The following is a 24578-nucleotide window of genomic DNA, read 5'->3' on the forward strand; positions in this document are numbered from 1 at the left end:
TGTAAAGTGGTTCAGCTCGCTCTTTCTCTGCTTAATAACCTTGTATGGATTCCAGCCCTAGTGGGTTCTAGTGCTGTCCTTTCCTCTTGCTCTTTTTTAAACATTTGTTTTCATGGACTTTAAGGAAAGAGAGAGTTCAGAACGTGTTTAGGTTTATAGCTTTGAGCTTCTCCTTCTGAACTGCAAAAAAATACAGTCTTTCTTTTTGAGATCTTCTGGCTGTGTTCCCCTCCCACTGCTGGACCCTCTCGCTCCTTTACGTCTCCTGTAGTTTGCAGGTCAGTTGGATTTTACTTTAGCAGGTTTGTCCTGGAAGAAGATTTTAGCGGATAGTTTTTAAGAGTCTGGGGAGCCTAAACCGCTTCGGCCCCTTCAGACCTATTACAACGCTTTTGCCTCACTTGTGAATCTGGGCCCAAATTGCTTTCTTCTCACTGAAGTCCTCAAATGGAAGCAGTGAGCTTTCTATCGGATGGTCCTTGGTGACTGTGGAATTTGCCTCTTTAGGCCCATCAGACACCCTGGTAATCCCCTGGGTTTCCCCTGCACAAGTGCTGATCCTGCAGGGTCCGGAACAGGTCCTTTCTCCCCATCTCTTCTACTTTGGACTTCATGGCAATACCTCATCACCAAGTTGTATTGGACGTGTGTCTTGTTGTCCTAGTTCTGTCTGTTCTTATGGGGGAACTAAGGGAAATCAAAATTCTGCTGCCACCACTGTCTTTCCAGAATTCCTGTTATTATGTTGAGTGCCTAACTGGTCAACAGTTAGAAATGACTGGTCATTTTGACTGCCTAAAATGACAATTTCATATGGTTTAACCTAATGTATAGCTCTGTGTTTAGGTTTTAGTACGTTTGGAGTCTTTCCAAATATGTATGTTCAAAACATATTTTTATACTTACACTAATACATATTTTGGTTTCTCATATCAGGCAAGAATTTCTAAACAGCCACATAATTAAAAAAATGGTTAATTGTGACAGCATGAGGTCTAGTTATAGAGGGAGGTAAGGAGGTAATTTTTCAATTTTCTAGAACATTAAATTTTCCATTATTGTCCAACTGTTTCAGCTGCTGTTTTTTTTATGTATTAAATTATGGATAATTAGATATTTTTCTCTGCTGATCTGTTTACAGTACTTTTCTATTTTACATAAAGTAGTTTCATTAGTAAGGTCTGCCATTGTGTGGGGCAATTCTTCCCGTTAATTCTTTAAAAAACATTTTTTTTTATTAAAAAAAAATTTTTTTTAACGTTTATTCGTTAATGAGAGATAGAGACATAGCATGAGCAGGGGAGGGGCAGAGAGAGGGGAGACACAGAATCCGAAGCAGGCTCTGGGACCTGAGCTGTCAGCACAAAGCCCGACGTGGGGCTCGAACTCACAAAGTGTGAGATCATGACCTGAGCTGAAGTCAGATGCTTAACCAACTGAGCCACCCAGGTGCCCCGTTCCCATTAATTCTTTAAAAAAAATTTCTGGGCTGCTTTTATTTTTGTACATTACTTTCTTCCACATGAGTTTTATTGAATGAGTTTATTAATCCACACAAAAGGTCAGTGAGATTATGATTTGTAATTACATTGCATTTTTATTGATGTCTGTGTACGATGGAGTCAGCCCAGTTTGCCTGAATTGATCACAGATTTTGTACCATATTTGACCCTGTATTTCTCACTGGAGGTAATAATAAATGAAGGAAATAATAACAAATAGTGCCATTCTTGCACTTTATTGCCCCTTTCCAGGTTTTTTTTTTTTTCTCATATATATTTTTTTTAAATTCAAATACTCCTTTCTAGAACTTGCATTATAGCCTTTAACCGAGTTATCATCCTGGAGTTGTATCTGCCTGTGTAGATTCTGCTAATTTCATGGCTTCTCACTTCCTTGGGTATTTTGTCTTAGGATCTTTATTTGGATTTAATTTTCATTTGATTAGACCTTACTATACTTCCTCAGGGTTTTTTGTAGTGAAGATAAAGGAATTGTACGTAGAGTTCTTCCTTTTCTAAATAGGTTTCTTCCTTCTTCACGTTAGCGGTGTCTTGACTGTGCAAACAGCCCTCTCCATCTCCTGTTCTTTCTGCACTCATGTGATTCTTATGTTAAGCTCCTAGATCTGACTCCCGTGTCTCTATTTTTCACCCCAAATTTCTGTTTCTTTTTCTTTTGCTCCTTGTTACAGTGATAATTTCTGTAGTTATTGCCTAAGTCATTAATTTTTATCACATTCATTCTGTTCTTACTGTCTTTATTGAATTCGTTATAGAAGTCTTGGTTTGTTAAACTGTTTTTCCAGAGGACTGCAATGAGATCTTGCAGTAGAGTATTTTATGGTTCTCTCTGTTTCCTACATGAAATCAGTGTCAGCTGTTCTGATTCTTCACCTTGGTTTCCTTAAAGTTGCCGCTTCCTCTTCAGTGCTCAGTAGTTTTTTAACGCCTGCTCCTCCTTGGACAGGGATTGACCCGCCATGCACCACCAGGAGGAACACGTTTTCCCAGCAGCTGTGTGGGTCTGGCCGTTGGGTCTCCCAGGCGGTGTTCTCTTGCACTGTGGACAAGTAGGGATTGTTCTCTTTCCCAGCGAGCTTGCAGCATGTGGGTAAACGGGCTGGACGCTAGGGAATGCCAAAAGAATTCTTTAGAATTTTATCCTAGAAAGTTTGTGGAATTTCATAGAGCTTTACATCAGCCTTTGATCTGGTACCACTCTCTGCACCAGAGAAAAACAAGCATTTATATTGCCTAAAGCTTTTAAACAGACATGTCTTAACCCTAACCACGTTTATCACATTTTAAAAATGATGCACTATTTTAAATACTCTGGCCTGTTACAGAAAACTAAAGCATGTGTTAATTTAAAGGCAGAAATCTGTGTTGAGCATGAAAGGATATGAGCAGAGGAGACGAGTTAAGAGTTCAGTAAAGGACAGGGAACGTAGATATGAGTGACATTGAGGCAGAATAGTTCTAATTGGTGATGTTTTAAATTGAAGAGAAATTGAGGTTTTCAAATCTTGTTGGCCTGTTTTCTCAATAAAAGGAGAAATGAAGGTCTTTGGATCTGATTGGTCAGGGTGATGTTGCCAGAAGTTTAAGAACCGTGGGGAAGCTCCAAACTCCCTGTTTTATGAGGAACAGCATAAGGCATTGGATGGAGTAACTGTAAGAAAGGGGAGTGACACTGAGATTCCCAGGGGTATCAAATAACATTTGAGTGGGACCAGCCAGGTCAAGTTTAGAAATTTTTTATATAGCTCGGGAGAGCAACAGACAGAGGAATTGGTAGAATCAGCTAGTTTTTATGTTTATGTAAATGGCTCCCTGGTAATCTTTCTCAGATTTTAATAATTTCTGGTTTTCTCAGTCTAGAGATAGTTGTGGATAGTACTGTATCTAACCCTAAAAGTAAAGTGTTGTAATCAGTTTAAGTGTGATGATAAAATTTGTGATGAAAATGATGAACTTGGTAGTTTTTCCACTATGCTTTTTTGATAAAAATGTCATAGTTTGGTATTAGTTCTTGTTAGGATTTTCTTTTACTTTTAGAACTGCTTGGGTCTATGTTAAACACGTTGAATTATTCTAAAGATTATCTTGCCTGTAAAATTGTGACTTTTGTAGGTTTGCCAGCAAATTATAGGGAATAATAGTTACAACCACAACCATAGCACCTCCTTTTGTATGCTCTTGTAACTTTTGTTGAATTTTTGTTCTAGTTTTCCGAATTTCCAGACCCCATGTGGGGTTCAGATTATGTGCAGTTATCCAGGATGCCATGTTCCTCGGAGCAGAAATGCAGCACTGTGTCGTGGGATGAACTCCAGTCCATGGACTTGCCCTCATTCGAACCTGCCTTCCTGGTCCTCTGTCGAGTCCTTCTGAATGTCATACATGAGTGTCTGAAGTTAAGATTGGAGCAGAGGCCTGCTGGAGAACCGTCTCTCTTGAGTATTAAGCAGGTCTGTTTCCAAGACTGATTAAAAAAAGTTGGCAATTATTATGCTCTTCTACAGGCTTATAGTCTTTATTTTGAGGATTTTTTAAAATTGTTGCAAATAGCGAAAAATGAGTGCATGTTGGTGTTGTTAAGCTGCTCTTTTTAGGGTAATTTCAAACGTTCTTTGCATGTAGTCCTCAAAGAGAAGACTGTGGTTCGCCTTCCTGCCATCACTTTCTTGTTCCGGAAGGATATAGAAGGATGGTGGTGGAATGGCGTAGCCTCCCAACATTAGCCGTTGAAGGCTGGGAGCTTAAAATTCACTCAGGAGAAGTAGTTTAAGTTCCTTACACTTATTTTCTTGTCCTAGTGAAGCTACCTGCAAACAGATCATTCATTGTCTTTAGAGTGTGCAGCTGGGAGATGTTTGGACTCTTTGCTCGTGTAGACAGTTGCATGGTTTAAATAGTAATGACAGCTTCTGCTTTCTTGTTTTTTTATCAATTTTGGATGGGATTTTCTAGGGAGTTTGATACTCCACAGGTGACAGGAAGGGCTGGAAGCAGTTGTATCTAGCACGGTGAATGCTGGTGAGTGTTTGTATTCGTCCTTTATGGTATTAACCATACGGATATCCACTATACAAGATAGATAAATCCGATTGGGGGAGGAGGGAAGGTATGTTTTTGTCAACTGTGCTTGTCTGTCCCCTGGGGATGGAAGGGGGATGATGGGATGGCACCTGGGGACAAGCACAGGTCATCGGATAGGCACAGAATAGGACTTGACTTTGGTGGTGTGGCTCGAGAAGGCATGACTCATTGTTGCCGCTTGGGTTCCTGGGTTCCTGCCCAGCACCGGCCAGAGAGTGTTCTTCTCTCCCTCGCTCTGCTGCTCACTGCCCGCTGTGGCCGTGGCCGTGCCTCTCACTTGTCCACCTGTTGCAGTGGTAATTTAGCAGGCTTTAGCAGGCCTGGGTATATACTGACTTCCTTTCTCACAAAACGAATATTCAGGAATATAACCTGGTAAAAGCAAGGCAGAGTTTACTTTGTGCTAGTGGGGCTCTTATGAAGATGAAACAGTAGTTTACGTCAAAATGTTTTTAAAAATAAAAAAACAGAACTTAGATGAATGTAGTATTGCTAGAATCAAAATAGAACAAGTTTTGGCTTAGATCATTCGAAGATTCGTGACATCTTTAACCGAGAAATGTCCGTCTGAACAGAACAGCTTTGAGTAGATGGCACTCTAGCCGTGGCTCCCTGATAGTGAGTAATTACTTTTAGAACCGTTTGAAGGGGAATTTGTGTGTATAAAGGCAATCTGTATTAATTTTGGAATACTCGACAAGTACAGAAAATGATGCAGACAAAATGAGAATTATCCTATGATGCTGCCCCTCACAGAGGACCGCTGTAACTATTTCGGTGTATTTGTGTCCACCTGTTCATCCCACACATACAAATGAAAGAAGAGGAGATGAGTTTTTACCCTTAAATATTGTTCAAAAAAAGATTTCAGATGGCTAAAGCAGTGCTCTGCTATCTAGGTACATCGTATTTATGGAATCCCCGTTGCTTTAAGCAATACTGTGATAATCTAGCGAGATGCCGTGATGGAAGGGCTGGAGGGCCAGTGACCTCATCCCGTCTCCCTCCCTCCTGTCCCGCTGCCTCCTGGGCCTAGTGTGTGGGGTCACTCATCTGTTTGTTTAGTTTTGTTTTCCCTTGACCTCCGTCTGTTTTCATCAAATTGATCTTAGGTTTGATTTTCGTGATTATTAGAGGCTTCTGATGCTAAAGGCCACAAGTCACGTACTTACTGTACTAAATTACCGCAAAGATTGTCGTGCCCTGTGGTATGTAGGTGTATTTGAATCTTTACTATGTTTTTGGTTAAAAATAGGCAGTTTCATTAGGAGAGTTTTCTATCCATTGTCTTATATGATGCAGGATCGTAGAAAGATAGACCTTACTGTGTGGGATGTCTCTTCTGTGTAACGTTATTCGTAGGGGAACGTGTTGTCACACATCGGCGTTTGCCTGTCTGGTACTCTCCCTGTGTATTCATGCTGTAATAGTAAATACTCGGTTTCGGTTTTTGGTTCCTGATCAAGACTGCTAAGATATGTATCTGAACGGAGCTGATAAAGAGTCGGAAACACTTTGGGACTTGGAGACTTCTCGAGGATGCGGGTGGGAGGTGTGTGGCTGACGGATGGTGTGGCCCTGGTGTGCGACGTCACAGAAGGTGTGTGTGCTCCCGCAGCTGGTGAGGGAGTGTAAGGAGGTGCTGAAGGGCGGCCTCCTGATGAAGCAGTACTACCAGTTCATGCTGCACGAGGTTCTGGACCACCTGGAGAAGACCGACTGCAACATCGACGCCTTCGAGGAGGACCTGCACAAAATGCTGATGGTGAGGCCCAGCGGGGGGTTTCTCAGCTGCACGGGGGGTGGGGGGTGGGGGGGGCAGTCTTTAACCTGATTCCTTTCATCTAGTATTGGATTACGTTTGTGTCTCCTAAATCCACGTTTTAAAAAACGCCCAAGGGTCTTTGCGTTAGAAGTTTTGGCGAAGCTTACCCTGTTTTGTTAACTGTAAGACTCTTCATCTTAGAGCAGAACGGAACGGCCCAGAAATGGAGTCATAGTCTGGTCCTATTTTATTGAGCCATCTGTCCTCAGCTGTTCTGCAATGCGTGGCCGGCGCCAAGACTGAGAAGACAGTAGTGACAGTTAGAGGCTCCTAGTCTGGCCGGGCCCTGGGCGTGAGCGCTAGGTGCCTGGGCGGGACTCGGAAATGCGGTGACCACTTGGAGACGGGTCACCTAAATTAGCTTGGGGACGTGTGGGAGCCAGAGTCCGCTGAGGAACTGGGCCCATTTGAGGAATTACAATGGGATTTGGCGGGAGCAGACCTGCCCAGAGGAGCTCCCCAGTCCTTACACCATGTGAGTTGCGTGCACGCACACACGTTGTAACCCCTGTCCCGTTGTTCCGATTATTCACTCCTGGTGGACGTATCCTTTTACCTTAGGTGCCCGTTTAAGACTTACGTGCAAGGTTTGCTTTCCTCTGGAAGCTTTATCTGACAATTTCAGTCTTTAACGTGCCTCCGTCGACACCTTTTTCTCTGAACTCTACGCAGTCATGGTTAGAGCTGTGCGGTGAAATATGCAACGATACACCATTTCTCTGCTCTCAGGTTTCCCAGACTACTGAAAGCGTCATCAGCCAGCGGCTGTAGCCTGGAGTTACTTTGTCTTCCATGATGTCTGGTAGAGGATAGTGTGTAGCCAGTACCTGTTGGATTGAGTCGGGCATATGCACAGATGATTCTGTAACCTGGCAGGTTGATGAAACAATATAAGAACGACCATGCTTGTGGGTATATTATTTGGGGAAGGTTTTCAAGACATGTTCTGCATGCCGTTTCGCCGTGTCCTGTGTCAGGGTGGCTGCAGCACCTCCAGGGACCACCCCCACTTTCTAGGCTAGAAGAAAAGAGAAGGGCAGAAGGGGAAAAGTGCCCTTGCCAACTAAGTCCAGAGCAGTGAACGCTCTCCTGGAAGCCACACCCACCACATTTCCTCTGCATCATATTGACCAAACCTATGGCGTGGCCTCTTGACTGTGGCAGAGGCTGGGGATTCAAATGTTTAGCTTTCCAGTTGCTACAGCAGAAGGATAGAAAGGGGGCGCCTGGGTGGCTCAGTTGGTTGAGCGTCCGACTTCGGCTCAGGTCATGGTCTCGTGGTCTGTGCGTTTGAGCCCCGCGTCAGGCTCTGTGCTGACAGCTCGGAGCCTGGAGCCTGCTTTGGATTCTGTGTCTCCCTCTCTCTGCCCATCCCCTGCTAGCGCTCTGTCTCTGTATCTCTCTCTCTCTCTCTCTCTCTCTCTCTCTCTCTCTCTCTCTGTCAAAAATAAATAAACATTAAAAAAAATAAAAAAAGAAAGAAGGAGGTGGCTAGGAGGGGGACTTATAATATCTGGTGCATTACAAGAAAGAATTTTGAGTTTGAAATTATTTCATAATTGGGGTGAATGCATAAAAGACCAGAGTGTGTAACCTGGCTACATTTTGAAATACAGTGTATTTCTTAGGTCAGAAAAGACTTTATCATTGAAAAGTCATGATAAAAAAACAAATGCAAATTATTTTTTCTCTTTCTCTCAATGGATGGTTAAACCAGGAGTTTAAAAAGACAAAAAGCTTCCCAAACTGTCTTTGGTGGTTTCACAAAGGCACACACAGCAAGCACCCTTATCAGTGTGGTCACTGAGGCAGGAAGGGTGGGCAGGGTGTGCCCTCGGGCCATTCAGTGCCCGGTGTGCCTGTGGGATATCTGAAGGCCAGGTGAAGGGAATACCCAAATTCGCAGCAGCTCCTCAGAGCTCTAAGTACTTAGGACTTTGTTTTGGTTTTGCTACAATGATCTGTGTGAGACAAGATCTCCCTTAGTTTCATCTCCATGACTTCACAGATGAAGAGCTGGAAGTTATCAGCGGTTTTAAACTTGTGCCCGAAGTGCGCTCAGTGGCTAATGGCACGGGCCTGTTTTGACATCTGGGGGAACCCAAACACAATCGGTGTGTTCGTTAGAAAGGAAGGAGGGAATGGTCTTTGGATGGCCAACTGCATCGTGTTTGCCACACACCCTCCTCTTGAAACTCAAAAACAGCAAAAGGAATGGCGAGTAAAGAAAGAAACTCCGTGTTCAGCAAAGGAGAAAATTTGGCACACTGTTCTCCTCTCCTTGCCTGACCAAAAGACCGTTACGGTTATTTGCCTTGAAGTTTGGACTCACGTGAGGGTAGACGCAAGCTCTGAGTATTTCACAGCCCGTCCAGGGATCCGTTGGAGCGGTGGTGTGTGGGGGTGTGAGCGGTCCCGGGAGAGGCTGGAGGGGTCCCCGCGGAGGGCTTGTCGGTGGCCTGCCTGCAAGACAGGAGGAGCAGGCACGCTTGTGTTGTCCGAACATATCCCGCTGCTGCGGAGGGTGACGGGAGGCAGTGGTGAGCAGGCCGTGATGCAGAACGTCGGTGACTCTGGGGGCTTTACTCCGCGTTTCGTCATCGTCCTGACGCGGAAAACTGAAGCCCTCATGCGAGCAGGTCCGGGGACGTGACTTGGTGAGTGTTTGCTTGAGGCAGCAAACCAGATTGAAGCCATAAACCGTCCCAGCTCACTTCTCTGGCCCTGGCCTTAGAAGTAACCAGAGCAGTGGACAGGAGAGAGATGGAGGAACGTGTGATGGATCTAAGGAAGCCACAGAAAAAGAACTTACAAGGAATGAAAACGCGATAATGAGGAGCAAGACGTGGCCGTTGTAGAAGACGCAGGAGGGAGAGGGGAGACGTGTGCAGCCGGTGTTCCTGCTGGGGTGCAGCTTGTACCCCGATAGTGAAGACTGTGGGTCCAGCGAGAGCTCTTAAATAGAACTTATTGGAGGCCATTTGAAAGCCTTGGGGATTGACTTTGTGGAGGGAGACAGATGAACAAAATGATGCACGTATGAGAGGAGAGGGAACTCGATACTGTGAGCTTCCGCAGATGCCATGAGGAGGCGGGTCTCGAAACACAAGTGTTGAGATTGGGAGGACGCTTCGCTCGGCCGCCGCTAGGAGGAGATGTCACGTGGCCGTGTGTGTTTGGGGTGGAGAAGGTGAGGGATCCTGTATCTAATGACTTCTTTTCGTTAGGAGGGCTGACATAGATCATCTGCTGAGAAGGGCTGAGGGTGGGCATTGGCAGTCTGATGAAAATGGAGGGGGTTCAAAGTGCGGTCGTAGAGAGAAGGAAAACGGGTCGAGTGGAGACAGAAGTATTGCGCGCACCACGTGGTCGGGATCGCGATGTGTAGAGCAGGGGCTCCTCCCTGTCCCGCGACCCTCACGACCCTCAGCTTCTTGAGTGAGGGTGTGGGGCGTGGACTTGTTGGGCTCACCGTGCTTTGGGGATCTGGCAGGTGAGCTGAAGAGGGAGGGGTGGCAGGGTGGGGGGTGGCCGGGGTGTGGAGAGCTGACCGTGTGGGCTCTAAGCCAAAAAAGGAGGAGAGGGAGTGAAGGAAGGGAGTAGCGAACTGGAGGAGGAAGAGAAACGCATGGACTGGAGTTCACATAAGGTTTCCATATGAGAATGGTCATGGTGGTGGTAGTTGAACAGAAAACTGGAATGAGGAGAGGAGGTTTTTTTTTTTTTTTTTTTTTTTTAATTTTTTTTTCAACGTTTTTTATTTATTTTTGGGACAGAGAGAGACAGAGCATGAACGGGGGAGGGGCAGAGAGAGAGGGAGACACAGAATCGGAAACAAGCTCCAGGCTCCGAGCCATCAGCCCAGAGCCCGACGCGGGGCTCGAACTCACGGACCGCGAGATCGTGACCTGGCTGAAGTCGGACGCTTAACCGACTGCGCCACCCAGGCGCCCCGAGAGGAGGTTTTAGAATCAGGCGTTTGGATGGGTGGTCTGAGGCCTGGAGATACTCTGTAATGACAAGATCTGGGATGAAACATCATGTGGTGGCTGAGTCCGGGATGGAGAGAAGACTGTGTTGGACACCAGAGAGGGACAGGATGACAGCAGTGGGAAATCAGTAGGTGACCGTATGAACAAAGGGTTCACGAGGATGCCAACTGCTTCCGGCCTTTGGGTACGCGGTCACACGGGCGCCCCGTGACGGGGCTGTAAGGGAGAGGTGCAGTCCTTGGGAGACGGCCGGGCATGAGCGAAGTCGGGGAGAAGAGCAGCACCCCGAGAAGCCAAAGGGGGTCCTGGCCTCGTATTTAAGAGTTTGTGTCATTTGGACGCGATGGTGGTAGACCCACAGATTAGGTAGGTTCCACGTACCCAGACAGCTGTGTTCATAACAGACCCCAGACTGCAGATTCACACCCCGCAGGCTGGCTGGGGGAGCCCAGAGGCATCCAAAGACACAACAGAAGACAGTTTTCTGAAAGCAAGACCTGAAATTTACCTCCCGAAAATTAGTACCGGATTTCAGAAAACATTCACTCCAGTGAACACGAAGATGTAGCCGGGGGAAGTCACTGAGATCCGAGACTGGATCTAGAATCCCGTATATATCCGGGCAGAGAAAAAGCAAGGCACCTCAGGGCGTGAGGAGAGCGGGGACAGCGGGAGACGAGGCTGGCATCAGGTTTCTTTGTTCGAACAACACGCAAGGGCAGACAGTAGTCCGGGAGCAATGCCTGAAACCTTCCGAAGCAGATAACGTGTAATTCAGGCATTTTGTACTCAGTCAAGTTGTGCTTTCGGTAGGAGAATCCACAGTGAGTTTTTGTCATCTAATAATTGTGAACCTGTCTCGAGAAAAGCTAATTGACAGTAAAACCCTGGGAAGCAGCAGATACATCAAAATAAGGATGTAGGGACGGGAGAGCTGTTGCATAGGATTTGTGGTGGACATAAACCCCATTTCAGAAGACCTGGGTATTTTGATTAGATACCATAACTTATATAGCATACATCTTGAAAAAAACCGTGTCATAAAAATCCGGGTGTCAGGAAGGGATGGTGGCGAAAAGTGTGCTCTTTTCCTCTCAACACGGAAGATACTGTCCAAAGTTAAATTAGGTGATTCAACAAGTAAAGATCCCAACCTCTTAAAGGAATAATTTCATAATATATTAATAATGAAATTTTTTGGGTATTATTATCTTGGTTTTTGTTTGTGTGTTTTTTTACTTCTGTGTACATTGTGAACATTTTATTTTCTTGGTAATTTGAGGGGATTATAAATAATGTGTTAAATTGCCAAGGAGTTGAGTTGCACAGTTTAAGAGAAGTGCCCATTCAGACCTCGGTGATGCAATGAAGGCCTCGGTGATGCAATGAAGGATCTTGCTTCTCGCAGGGCTATGTGCCTCAACGTCCCCTCCACTTTGCCCTTCTCATTTGTGGCTTTCAGGTCAGCAGAGGTGAACGTTGTGAGCTGCTGAGTTCTGTTCTCAACTGTCTCCCTTTATGTTTCTTTATTTAAGGTGTATTTTGATTACATGAGAAGCTGGATCCAAATGCTACAGCAGTTACCTCAGGCATCCCATAGTTTAAAAAATCTGTTAGAAGAAGAATGGAATTTCACCAAAGAAATAACCCATTACATCCGGGGAGGAGAAGCACAGGCCGGCAAACTTTTCTGGTAGGACCCTTGTGCTCCTGAGCATGCCCGCCCATTCGCGCCCCCCGCCCCCCACCCTGTTCTCTGCGACATGTGTACCTGCTCAGTTACATGAAGGTGACAGGCAGTCACACGTGCGCATGTGCCTCTCTCCCGAGTCTTGTTGTCCTGGGAGCCAGGCTGCTCAGCAGGGGGTGTGTGGGGACATTTGGCACCTTCCGGAAACAGTTTTGCTTGTAGTGACTGGGCGGTGCTCCTGATTAGAGGCCGGTGACACTGCTGAACATCCTGCAGTGCACGGGACAGCCCCCAAACCACAAATTCTCCCCCCAAAATGCCAGTTGAGAAGTTGAGGAACCCCTGCCTTAGCGGAAACTCTCTGAGGCCCCTGAAGGGCGGCTCAGACCGGAGGCCCCGGGTGTCCCAGCCTTGGCGGGGTGCTGGGAACCTCAGGCGTGTGTCTCACCCACGTCCCTTCTCCAGGAGCTGAGTGCCCAAGGTGGCGTCCCCGCTGCTGGCCCCTCGGCTCTCGACTCGGCTGCTGGGGGTCAGTGCCGCCCCCTCTCACTTGCCCCATCAGCCATTTCATTTCCTCTGTCCCCTCGTAGAAGTCCTCATGTGCTCAGCCCAGCTTCCCCTCTGTCGTGTGGGTCGTGAGGACCGCAGCTCTCCCGGGTTCCCCTCCAGCCTCACAGGGCATCGCTGTCAGCCCCCCCCCCCCCGACCCCCATCTGTGTCCCGTGCGCAGGGCCTCAGAATCCCTCTCCTGCCCTGACCGTCCTCTCTCCCTGGATTGTGAGTGAGCGGCTCACTCTTTCTCCGACCTCCCCGGCCCTTCGGGCCCTGCCTTCCTGTTCCGGTTGGTTCCAGAACCAGTCAGCCTTCTTACAAAGTGCGCTCATGGCCCTTTTTAGCATCTCGCCTTCTCTTAATGTCCAGTAATTCTGCTTTGCCTGTAATTTCTTCTGTTTGCATTTTCTGTTTCCAGGCTGTCGGGCTTTGTCAAACAAATTTTTTTTAAGAGGTTACTGTTCATTTGTGCCACACATTCATGTTATGTAATTTCCCCCCAGCCTCCTTTCCTCCTGTCGGTTTTTTGTTTTTATCTGTTGCTTGTCCTTCGCTGTCTGTACGCGGCAGTGTCTGAACTTCACCTTCCTGTGCCTTCTTCTGAGCAGTTCCCGACTGAGGGCCTGCCGCCGCGGGCCAGGCTAGTTCTGGATGTGCACGGCAGCGGTCTCCTTCCTGGGCTGTTCCTCCCAGGTTCCCTCAGTCTCAGAGCCATCCCTGAGTCCTGTCTTTGTCTCGCACACTACCCCTGAGCCTGTCGCTGGGCCCTGCAGCATTCATCCGCAGTCTGACCTCCGCACACCCCTCCACGTGGGCACTCCTCCCAGGCTGTCGTATCTTGCTCGAATGACTGCAGGTGCTCTCCAAGGAGACTCTCTGTGTTAGCTCTTCACCCCGTTGGTTTATTCTCAACACCACAGCCAGAATGATCTTGTTAAAGTGCACATCAGACCATTTTCTCCTCTGTTGCAAAGACTCCAGTGGCTTCCCTTCTTCCTCAGTAAAAGTGAGAGCTCCTGAACGTGGCCCGTAAGGCTGGACACAGTCTGACTTTTCACTGACTCTCTGTCACCCTTCTCTGTCCCCTTCTCCAGGCCTTACCAGACAGCCACCTTGGCCTCTTTATTGTTTTTCCCGGACAGGGCATGCTCGTGCCTCCGGCCTTTTGCATTTGGTGGTTCCTCTAGTTGAACTGCTCTTCCCCCGTTATTTTCATGACCCATTTTCCGCTTCCTTTAGGTCTTTGTCTAAATGTCCCCTTCTCCATACTTAAGATGGAAATTCCTACCCACAAGTTCTCTTGGTTTCCTTTCCTCTTGTTTCTCTCCATAGCACTTAACGGAACTGCTCCATATTTTCCTTTTTTATTTTATTTCTTGGTTTTTCCTCTCTTCACTGGAGTGGTTCTTACCGGTTCCGTTCACTGCTTACTACGTAACAGATACTCAGTGCTTGTCGAGCAAACCCTTTGTGGGTATCCTCCTCCACTGCTGTTCTGAAAGCAGGTCTGTAATCAGGTCCCTTTCCCACTCAGTTTCTTTGAAGGCTGACCTCTCTGCCCAGTAACTGAAGGTGGGGCACTCGGCAGGACGTGCAAGGCCTTTCGCAGCCTGGCCGCAGCTCGCGTTCCGGGTCTCGCTCCTTTCAGATTGTGCAATTTCTTTTCGCAGCCAGACCTCTTGCTTAACACGTCTTCATGCCTTTCGATCGTATTCATTGTTCTTCCTGGACTTTTCTTCCCCTCCTCCATTCCCTTGCTGCTAGCCTCTCTTCTCACTGCTCTCTCCCTTGCACCCCTGTGTCGCACACGCAGCTGGGTTTGGTCTCCGTCCTCTGCAAGTCCCCTGGCGCTTCCCTGTGCCGCGTCCGCCACTGTTTGTATGCTTACCCGCTCTCTTTTACCAGATAGACGCTCCTCTCTTTGAACGTAGAGGCCGGTAAACTGCTGTTGAGGCTTCACTTCACTCATTTAGATAGTTTTATACGCTCGGGCTTACCCTTTTCCCTAGTGTGTGGATTGTGCACTCCGTAAGGGGCATCAGCTGTGTGGAGTGTTTCGTGTTGACGGACCAGGGGAAGCTAATTGTCAGGGAAATTTGTAGAAACAGTTGCATTTAAGGAATTCACTTTGTTTTCTTATGCCGTCATTTAGTTTATAAAGCTTTTAAAAAGTATCTGGTCACATATATTTGAGGCCGTTTTATGCTATTTTAGACTTTTAAGTAGAAAATTACATTTGTGTAATAATTACCTAGCTGCTCTGAATATGATTTAAAATTTTAAGGTTTATGATAAAACCGTGATAATAGAACGAAGACAGATACATGCCGTAGTTGAGATTTCCCCTTTCTCACATTAATCAGGATTTTATAGTGCAAGAAAATTCTCACTATTGTTGATTCCCAAACTATTAAAACAGCTGGACTTTCAGCTTCTCATTCTAGAATTAGAACGAGGACAGTTTTTCTTCTTTGGTTTACTTTTGTACTTTTGTTCCCTTAGTGACATCGCAGGGATGCTGCTGAAGTCGACAGGAAGTTTTTTAGAGTTTGGCTTACAGGAGAGCTGTGCCGAGTTCTGGACCAGCGCTGACGACAGCAACGCTTCAGACGAAATAAGGTTGTGCCTCATTCCCTTCCCCTCCCCTTCCTTATTTCACGGACTCCTGCTCTTGGTGATGAGTCTAAAATGCACCTTGTTCAAACCGAACTGTTGGACTGTAGGGATTTCCATAGTGGATCTGAAGATTTCTGGTTGTGACTGTCTTATCTTTCCTTGTCCTCTCTTAGTTAGAATTTTCTGTGGCATTTTCTTTGAAGGTGAATTTAGAATTTAGTGGCCTAATGAAAATAGTGTCTTTTGAGAAAGGGAGAAAGAGTGCAAGTTGACTAAAAATGAGTAGAGAGCATTCATCCCTGTGTCCTGGAATGTCTCTAATCACATAATTATGTTTCTTTCTATCAGTCCATTAATACATTTAGCACATTGTCATTGTTTTTATTTATTTATTTATTTATTTATTTATTTATTTATTTATTTATTTTTTATTTTTGGGACAGAGAGAGACAGAGCATGAACGGGGGAGGGGCAGAGAGAGAGGGAGACACAGAATCGGAAACAGGCTCCAGGCTCCGAGCCATCAGCCCAGAGCCTGACGCGGGGCTCAAACTCACGGACTGTGAGATCGTGACCTGGCTGAAGTCGGACGCTTAACCGACTGCGCCACCCAGGCGCCCCTTGTCATTGTTTTTATGCATAGCTTATTCCTTCTGTTGAACTCGAAGCTTAAGTACATGAAACCATGGCTTATGCATCTGTTGCATTTCCTCCAATTCCGTGAGATGGTATTCAGGTTGGACCATGTTGAATTGCCCTTTCTGTGGCACGTATATCAGCCGTATAGCTGTTTTGTGGCCAGTTATTAGCGATATCCTAGGATTCAAGCTTAGGAAATGCTCAAGGGAAATGAGTTCTCTAGAGCTGAAATGTGTTTCTCTCACCATCCAAAATTTGATGAGAAGCACATTTTGGGTTTCAGAATACCTGGGAGGTCCTCATGCCAGAGTTAAAGAAAGAAGCGTTCACCCAGATTCTTGCCTGGGAAAGTACGAATAGCTGAGAATTGGAAGGACTCAGTCTGTAGAAGGTCCTGCAGGTTTGGGAGGTAACACGGTGGATGCAGAATAAACAGGGAGTCGGAGATGTAAGGTGGTGAACTAGAGAAGGGCTCTTAGGATGCCCTGGTTCTTTATTAGCGGTGGATCTAAAAAGCGGGCTCGTGCGCTGGTGTGCTGGGTCTGGCTCGTGCTGGCTCGTCCTGGCTCATCCTGGCTCCGGGGAGCCGAAGTACGATCATGCACACCTGTCCCCCAGCTGTCGCTCAGTGCCGTCACGCTGGTAGCTCGCAGCCAGCCGCGAGGGGCGTATTTACGCCACAGAAATCACCAGACACCATGAAGACAGGAACTTGAGGGGGGCCGGTTGTTAACCATTTACCAGCCCACCACTGTGTATGTTCCTTTTCAGAAAGATTCTGCACTGGGAGTCAACTTTTAGGAATTTTATCTCAAACTCCAAGAAATTAGTATAATCAAATCTTTAGAAAATTGAGCTTGCTGTTATTTGAAGGTTATTGTGTGTGCCTTACTTACGTAAAGAATACAAGTACCTTCTAGAAAACTACAAGAGAGCGAACTTCTGAGTATTTCAGACACATTCTCGGTAACTGCTTGCTCCCATGTGTCCAGTTCTCAGTCTTTGTTAATGTGGTTTGGGACTTGCTCCTCTTTGTTGCGGTTTCCTGACACAGTGTCACGGGCTCTAACTGGGTGGCGCTGACTTTGCAGGAGGTCTGTCATAGAGATTAGTCGGGCGCTGAAGGAGCTCTTCCACGAAGCCAGAGAAAGAGCCTCCAAGGCCCTCGGATTTGCCAAAATGTTGAGAAAGGTGAGTTAACAATCCTGATTGTTGAAAATGTTTCCTTTACCAACCTTTCTTCCTTCCTTCCTTCCTTCCTTCCTTCCTTCCTTCCTTCCTTCCTTCCTTCCTTCCTTCCTTCCTTCCTTCCTTCCTTCCTTCTTTTTAAAAGCTAACCCTAAAGAAGTTTCTTTGTAACTGTGATCCTTAGGACCTGGAAATAGCAGCAGAATTTGTACTTTCAGCCCCAGTCAGAGACCTTCTGGACGTTCTGAAATCAAAGCAGTATGTTAAGGTAAATATTTAAAATGCTGTAACTGGAATATTTTGCCTTTCCTGTTTTTCTCTAAAATGGACAGACTTTATCTTAATGGTCCAGATGGTAAATATTTTAGGCTTTGCTGGCTGTATTGATCCCAGTAAAAAGACTTTCTCATCATTTCTCAATGAAATAATTAGAAAAACAAAGTTTTTCATATGTATTGACTTGCTTTAAGAAGGAAGATAAAGTTGAGGTGGCTCAGTCAGTTGAGCCTCTGACTTCGGCTCAGGTCATGGGCCTTAACGGTTTGTGAGTTTGAGCTTCATGTCAGGCTCTGCGCTGACAGCTTGGAGCCTGGAGCCTGCTTGGCAATCTGTGTCTCCCTCTCTCTCTGCCCCTCCACAGCTTGTGCTGTCTCTGACTTCCTCAAAAAAATGAATAAACGTTAGGGGCACCTGGGTGGCTCAGTCATTTAAGCGTCCTCCTTCAAGCTCAGGTCGCAGTCTTGTGGTTTGTGAGTTCAAGCCCCATGTCGGGCTCTGTGCTGACAGCTCAGAGCCTGGAGCCTGCTTCAGATTCTGTGTCTCCCTGTCTCTCTGCCTCTCCCCTGCTCGTGCTCTCTTTCTCTCTCAAAAATAAATAAACATTAAAAAAAAATTTTTTTAAATAAATGTTAAAAAAATTTAAAAAAAGAATGCAGATAAAGTCATCAAATATTCATTCATACTTTTTGTTAAAATTAGCTACACATACATCTAAAATAATGTGTGTATGATAATAATGTAAAATAACAAAATAATTATTTTAAGTGTTTTTTTTATGTTTTACCCTTACATTTCCTGAAACAATTTAGACTTTTTATAGGAACGTTTGCCATCAGTGGACCCCCTTTTTGAGTCACCATCTTTACTCCCATTTAAGTTGTTGGACATTTAGTATTGACAGACTCTGTGTTATGGTCTTATTACTGGAAATTTTATCCCAAGCCCACAGTTTTGTCCCACCTGCATTTATGTGTGATTTGCACAACAATATCACATGCGTGTTCCTTATTAAAATGATCTTTAAAAGGCTTTTTATGATGCCCCCACCAAGAATGATTAATGAATCCGTTATTAGCATGTTTTGCCTTACTTTCTGTAAGCATCTCAAAGTAGCGCTGATTGAGGAGGAATGAGGCCAACATTCCTCCCCTGGAGGGTATTTTTGTGCTTATACTAAAAATACGGCGGTGGGAGGGTGCTCTGTGAGTGGCTTCACCAGGCCTCTCGGGCACAGTGCTCCCGTGCTGTCCTCCCTGCCGCCTGCAGCGTGGCCCTGGATGCCCTGAGGTGCCTTCTGCGCCTTCCCCACACAGGCTGGTCCTTTTCTGTTTTTTGTTTCTGTTTTTCTTTTTTTTTTTTTTTTTTTTTTTTTTTTAATTTTTTTTCAACGTTTTTTATTTATTTTTGGGACAGAGAGAGACAGAGCATGAACGGGGGAGGGGCAGAGAGAGAGGGAGACACAGAATCGGAAACAGGCTCCAGGCTCCGAGCCATCAGCCCAGAGCCCGACGCGGGGCTCGAACTCACGGACCGCGAGATCGTGACCTGGCTGAAGTCGGACGCTTAACCGACTGCGCCACCCAGGCGCCCCTCTGTTTTTCTTTTTAAGTAACATTTCTATGTGTGACATTCCCTAGTTTAAGATTCTGGGTCATTTCTTTTGCAGGTACAGATTCCTGGCTTGGAAAACTTGCAGGTGTTTGTCCCAGACACCCTCGCTGAGAAGAGCATTATTCTTCAGTTGCTCAATGCAGCTGCGGGAAAGGACTGCTCCAAAGAGTCCGATGACGTCCTGATTGACGCGTACCTACTGCTCACCAAGCACAGCGACCGCGCCCGGGATGCCGACGATGGCTGGGCCGCGTGGGAAGCGCAGCCCGTCAAAGTCGTGCCGCAGGTGGAGACCGTCGATACCCTGAGAAGCATGCAGGTGTGTGTCAGTCGCGGCTCCCGCACCCGCTGCTCCCCACCCCCCACCTGAGGCAGCACTGGGTACTTCAAATACCTTTAGAGAAAACAAACGACCGGCTCCCGAGTGATTGGTTTAACTGCCACAGGAGTCTCCAGTGTAGACTTCCCCCAAAATGGACCTCGATGTTTTCATAGTTTTGTAGCACGACTTGTACCAGCATATTCCTTCGAATTGTGTATGTTAAATTATACTGGAATATTTGGAGTATTTTATTTATGTCCTTACCTGGTTGAGCCGTGATCTGTGTACTCACACTCTCACAGGAGTTCTCTCGCCCATTCAGAAGTTCCGCTTCTTCGTGTATTCTGCTTGACTTGCTGTTAGCTTCCATTTTTGTGGTGAAGCTTTTTACCTACCTCCCCGACAGGGATCCCAGGATGGTTGAAATAAGTCATTAATTACAACCTGGAAGAAACCCTCGCATGCCCTCGGCATTCAGCCTGGCCACAGTTGAGCGCACGGCTGTCTCTTCTCCACACAACCTGCTCTCTTGCTCGTGCTCTGTCTCTCTGTGAATGGTGCTCTGTCCACTCAGGTGTTTAAAGCAGAGTGTGACCGTATAAACTCGTCCTTCTACCCCCCGGTTAGTCACCAGCCCTAGCACACCCGAAGCATCTCCAGCACGTGACGCTTTCTGTGCCGTCCGGAGCCACCACCACAGTTAGATTCTGTCATCCCGGGACTGGACTGCTGCACTGTCACACTTCCAGCCACACCTTCCCTCTCCCCAAGTCTGTGTTTGTTTGGGTACTTTCAGAATGACCTTCATAATACGCGGCTGTGATCACATCACACCTCTATGCGAAATACTGCAGTGACTCACTGCCACTGAAAGAAAAAGCTAATGAAGTCTCAATTAGCTGTTTGTCTGTTTCATGGAAAGCCACTCAGGTCACTTTCTTTTATTCCTGCATTTTCCAGCTTTCTGGACTGCTCCAGCACGTGTACACACACACACACGCACACACGCACGCACACACACAGACTGCTGCAGGAGTATTGAGTTACTTGTGGTTCTAGGCTGTTCAAGGCATCGTGCCCACACAGTTCCGTGGGATTCTTCACTATTGTGTGGAAGACTTTAGACGTAGGGCCCACTGCCAGGCATAGCTCTGCTTGAAAACTGCTTTCTGATCCGCTGGTTCCTGGCCTGGTAGCTCTGTGAGGTTGGCATTGTTTTTGGACGAGGGGTTCACCTGGAATGGGAAACCGTTAAGTGGGTCTGTTTTTAAGCCCGGTGCTTGATTTTCCTCCCAGGTGGATAATCTTTTACTAGTTGTCATGCAGTCTGCCCATCTCACAATTCAGAGGAAGGCCTTCCAGCAGTCCATCGAGGGACTCATGACTCTGCACCAGGAGCAGACATCCAGTCAGCCGCTCATCGCCAAGGCTTTGCAGCAGCTAAAGGTATTTCGGTGCCGCCCCAACCTTAGCTGCCGCCTCTCCCTCCCCTGCCGCCTCTCTCTCCCACCCCCACTGCCTCTCCCTCCCCTGCCTCCCCCTGCCTCGTCTCCCTCACCTGCCACCTCTACCTCAGCTGTTTGACTGATGTCCCGTTGTAATGCTGTGGAAGAGTCCGGGGTGTGACAATGTACTACCACGTGGGGGATCTGAAGTCCGACATTGTCCTCACTGTTCTCCCTCTTCACAATACACATTTTCCCACACTTCAACTAAAAATTTCCCACATCTTTCTTGGAGCCGTAGAACGTTGGGATTGGATGGGATAGAAATCTGAACAGTTACGTGATTTCTTCATGGCACGTGGTGGGTTAGCAGCCAAGTTGATACTGGAATTTAGGTCTCTTTATTTCTAATCCAGCTTCCTTTCTTCTTTAGCAATTACCAGTATTTGCTAGAGGTACTCCAGATCAGTAATGTGTAATCTAAAAGAAGCCTTGTTTATGCCTTGCTTTAGCAGATACTTCAGCCAAATGAAATACAGCAGAGAAAGCAGTTGTAGACAGGCGGCAGGCCTTCCATGTCCAGGGCAAGCCAGAGCCTCACCTTTTCCCAGGATTTCCTGTTTTCACCACGGTTCTGCCTTGTACCCCAGTCATCAGCCGTGGTCTGATCCACACTGTTCCACAGGCCATCAGTTATGCCTTCTTAGTCACATCAGGGCTTGACTGCTTGAAGAAGCAGCACTTCTTGAAATCAGAAGTAGTTTGATAAACATTTGTTTTTTTTCTGTCAGTCTGATTTGTCTTATTTACCTGGAAACACATTCTCTCATCGATTGCCTTCCCACTCCAGTAGCAGGGCAAGAGACTTTGTCTTTGAGTCCATGAACTCTGGAGAGTGTAAAATTATATAAGATAGTGATGATTCTTGAGCCTAAGGGATTTATGGCCTTCAGGACCTGAACTGCCACACCGAAGTCCTGAGGAGGGAGATAATAGAACCTCGTAGCATCTGGGAATTGCCACCATGGAGGCATTTCAGCTTGTAGGATTACCGAAGATACAAACTGGGAAGGAACATTGCTCTGGATCAGGGGAACCGGAGTGCTCACCACATATCAAATAGTCTGATTTGGCTGGATCTTGGTGGACACAGTGGAAAGTTGGGGAGATAACGCTGGTAAAATTAGATGGACAAAAGTCAGGCTGTTGAGAGATTTTGGATTTTATTTTTTTCCAGGCCTCAGGGAGTCGTTGAAGATTTAGGAAGAGCATTTTGAAGCAGTATGTAGGGGGAGTGCCCGGTGGAGAGCATGTGCACATGCCTGTGTTTCAGGGGCGGGGTGGGGGTCCAGCTCGGAGCGGCTGTCGTCCTGCCTGCAGAGACAACGAAGAGCCAGCGGGGACAGGGCTTTTCAGCCTCGGCAGTATTCACATTTTTGGTCAAGAATTCTTTGTTTTGGGGCAGTTGCCCTGTTTTGTAGGATATTTAGCAGCATCTCTGGTTTCTACACACTAGATACCAATAGATTTCACACCCCATCTCCCCAAATTGTGACAACCAAAATAGACATTGCCAGTGTCCCCTTGGCACAAGGCGGGTGAAATCAGCCCTAGCTGAGAACCCCCAGGCTGCTAGCAAGTAGCAGCAGGGAGATGAGAAGGACAATACAGGCTCCACATGTTGGATTGAAACCACACTTACACTTCAACAACCGCCCCGGGGGGAAAAGCAGCTGGTGGTTGATGTGCAAAATATGAAGAGGAAAGCGTCTGTTCAGAGACCACATAGTAATTAGGCATTCTCTTTCTTTTTAAGTTTATTTATTTAGAGTGAGAGAGAGCAGTGGAGGGGCAGAGACAGGGAGAGACAAAGAATCCCCAGCAGGCTCCACACCATCAATGAAGAGCCCGATGTGGGGCTCAGACTCACAAACCCTGACATCATGACCTGAGCCAAAACCAAGAGTCTTGACGCTTAACTGACTGAGCCACCCAGGCGCCCCTAGACATTATCGTTTTAAATGGATTTATTTTTCCTCTTGGATTTCATAAGATGTTAAAGAAGACCTAATACAAATGATGAATACAAACATGAAAATAAGTAAATAAATATCCTTTATTTTTGAATAACTAGAATAGATACGGCTAAAATATATTGCAGTGGTTGACGTCTGTGATGACGAAAGGAGTCTTCCTCTAAAATGCAGTAGGTATTAGGTGATTGCTTGGTTTGTATTCATTATGCTTTGGGCCTCTTTAGAATGACGCGCTAGAGCTTTGCAACAGAATAAGCGATGCCATCGACCGAGTGGACCACATGTTCACTTCCGAATTTGACGCGGAGGTTGACGAATCTGAGTCTGTCACGCTGCAGCAGTACTACCGCGAGGCGATGATTCAGGGGTACAACTTTGGGTTCGAGGTGGGTACAGAGCAAGAGGAGAAGCACAGTGTAGCTTTGCAGTTGCTCCGTGACGCACTCGCGTCAGACTGTTGATGGGAATCACGGCTTCGTCAGGCACGTCTCATCGAACGCTGCTGAGTATCAGAAATGCTGGTTTCCTTTTAGACTGGCCAGTCGTTGCCCAGTTCTTATTTTGTGCTAACAGCTTTCTGCGTTCAAAACCTTCTATGAGATGGTTACTGTCATGAAAGTACGTCTGTAATTTCAACTTACGAATAAAACATCGTGAAGCCGCACTTTAAGATATTACGTTATCTGTAACTTTTTATGTTCTTGAAATGTGTAAATTTTAATTAGACTTTGCTTTTTGTTTCTAGAAAAATGACATTTTAAACAGACATGGCATTTGTAGCGTTGAGATAGTTGTACAATCGTTATTTTCTTCTTCATTTTGATATGCACAAAATCTTCTTACAGTATCATAAAGAAGTTGTTCGTTTGATGTCTGGAGAGTTTAGACAGAAGATAGGAGACAAATATATAAGCTTTGCCCGGAAGTGGATGAACTATGTCCTAACTAAATGTGAGAGCGGTCGAGGTACAAGACCCAGGTAATGACCAAGGACATGTTTCCTGGAACTGCAAGTAACTCAGTACTCCAGTCTCTCCAGCAGAGACGAGAGAGAGAGAGAGAGAGAGAGCAAGCGGGCACGTGTGTATGTGTTTGTGAGTGCGTGAGCATGTGTGAGTGTGAGTGTTGGAGCAGCCTGTGAAGCTGGAAGATGCAGGAATACAAGGGATATGGGATTGGTAATATTTCGTTTGCATATTGTATGTGAGATTTCTGAGTAGCTGACACAAAAAGGAGCATTTTGAACTCTTTGGCCATCAGGATTTTGCTTTGTTTTGTTTTTAAATGAAACTATTAACACAGCAAACTCCATAGTGCTTGGAAAACTTAAAAGCAAAATTTGTTCCATAATGAGTTAACTTCAAGGGAGTTCACTTTCTCCCTGGACAGGTCTTCCTGATGCTAATTTTTTTCCCTCCCTCATGAAATTTAAGCCTGTTATTAATGTAAATGGAAACAAATTGGTAACCAGTTCCTTTATGAAGAAGTTGTTTGTCCTTTTCTCACAAAACATGCTATAAATTTACTCATCCCCAAAAGGTATGTTTTTTTCTTAGACCATAATTTTCCAGTCACATTACATTTCAGTATTGTATAGAGTAAAACTGCTACAGTATTTTCTTGGTTTTGTGATTATTGAACTTTTTCATGTAACAGGTGGGCAACCCAAGGTTTTGATTTTCTACAAGCCATTGAACCTGCCTTTATTTCAGCTTTGCCAGAAGATGACTTCTTGGTATGGAATGTTCTAGAGTTTTGTTTTGTTTTGTTTTCATTAAA

At 46.1% G+C, this 24578-nt stretch overlaps 1 protein-coding gene across 10 annotated transcripts in view; it reads left to right on the plus strand.

The window, feature by feature from the left end:
• The window catches only part of MAP3K4 (mitogen-activated protein kinase kinase kinase 4), a 114066-nt gene that overhangs the window by 66294 nt on the left and 23194 nt on the right, over positions 1-24578 (plus strand). For all 10 annotated transcript variants that reach the window (XR_009263474.1, XR_009263473.1, XM_058735842.1 and 7 more), the window contains exons 4-14: positions 3731-3973; positions 6223-6369; positions 11957-12114; positions 15166-15282; positions 17010-17109; positions 17291-17374; positions 19052-19315; positions 20615-20764; positions 23024-23185; positions 23645-23778; positions 24456-24534. Coding sequence is in view for 8 of the 10 variants with exons in the window: in XM_058735842.1 (XP_058591825.1) it covers positions 3731-3973; positions 6223-6369; positions 11957-12114; positions 15166-15282; positions 17010-17109; positions 17291-17374; positions 19052-19315; positions 20615-20764; positions 23024-23185; positions 23645-23778; positions 24456-24534 (1638 nt within the window). In the remaining 2 variants the exon portion in view is untranslated. The remainder of the gene's footprint in view (positions 1-3730; positions 3974-6222; positions 6370-11956; positions 12115-15165; positions 15283-17009; positions 17110-17290; positions 17375-19051; positions 19316-20614; positions 20765-23023; positions 23186-23644; positions 23779-24455; positions 24535-24578) is intronic.

Source organism: Neofelis nebulosa, chromosome 6, assembly GCF_028018385.1.
Source record: "Neofelis nebulosa isolate mNeoNeb1 chromosome 6, mNeoNeb1.pri, whole genome shotgun sequence".
NCBI classification, from domain to species: domain Eukaryota; kingdom Metazoa; phylum Chordata; class Mammalia; order Carnivora; family Felidae; genus Neofelis; species Neofelis nebulosa.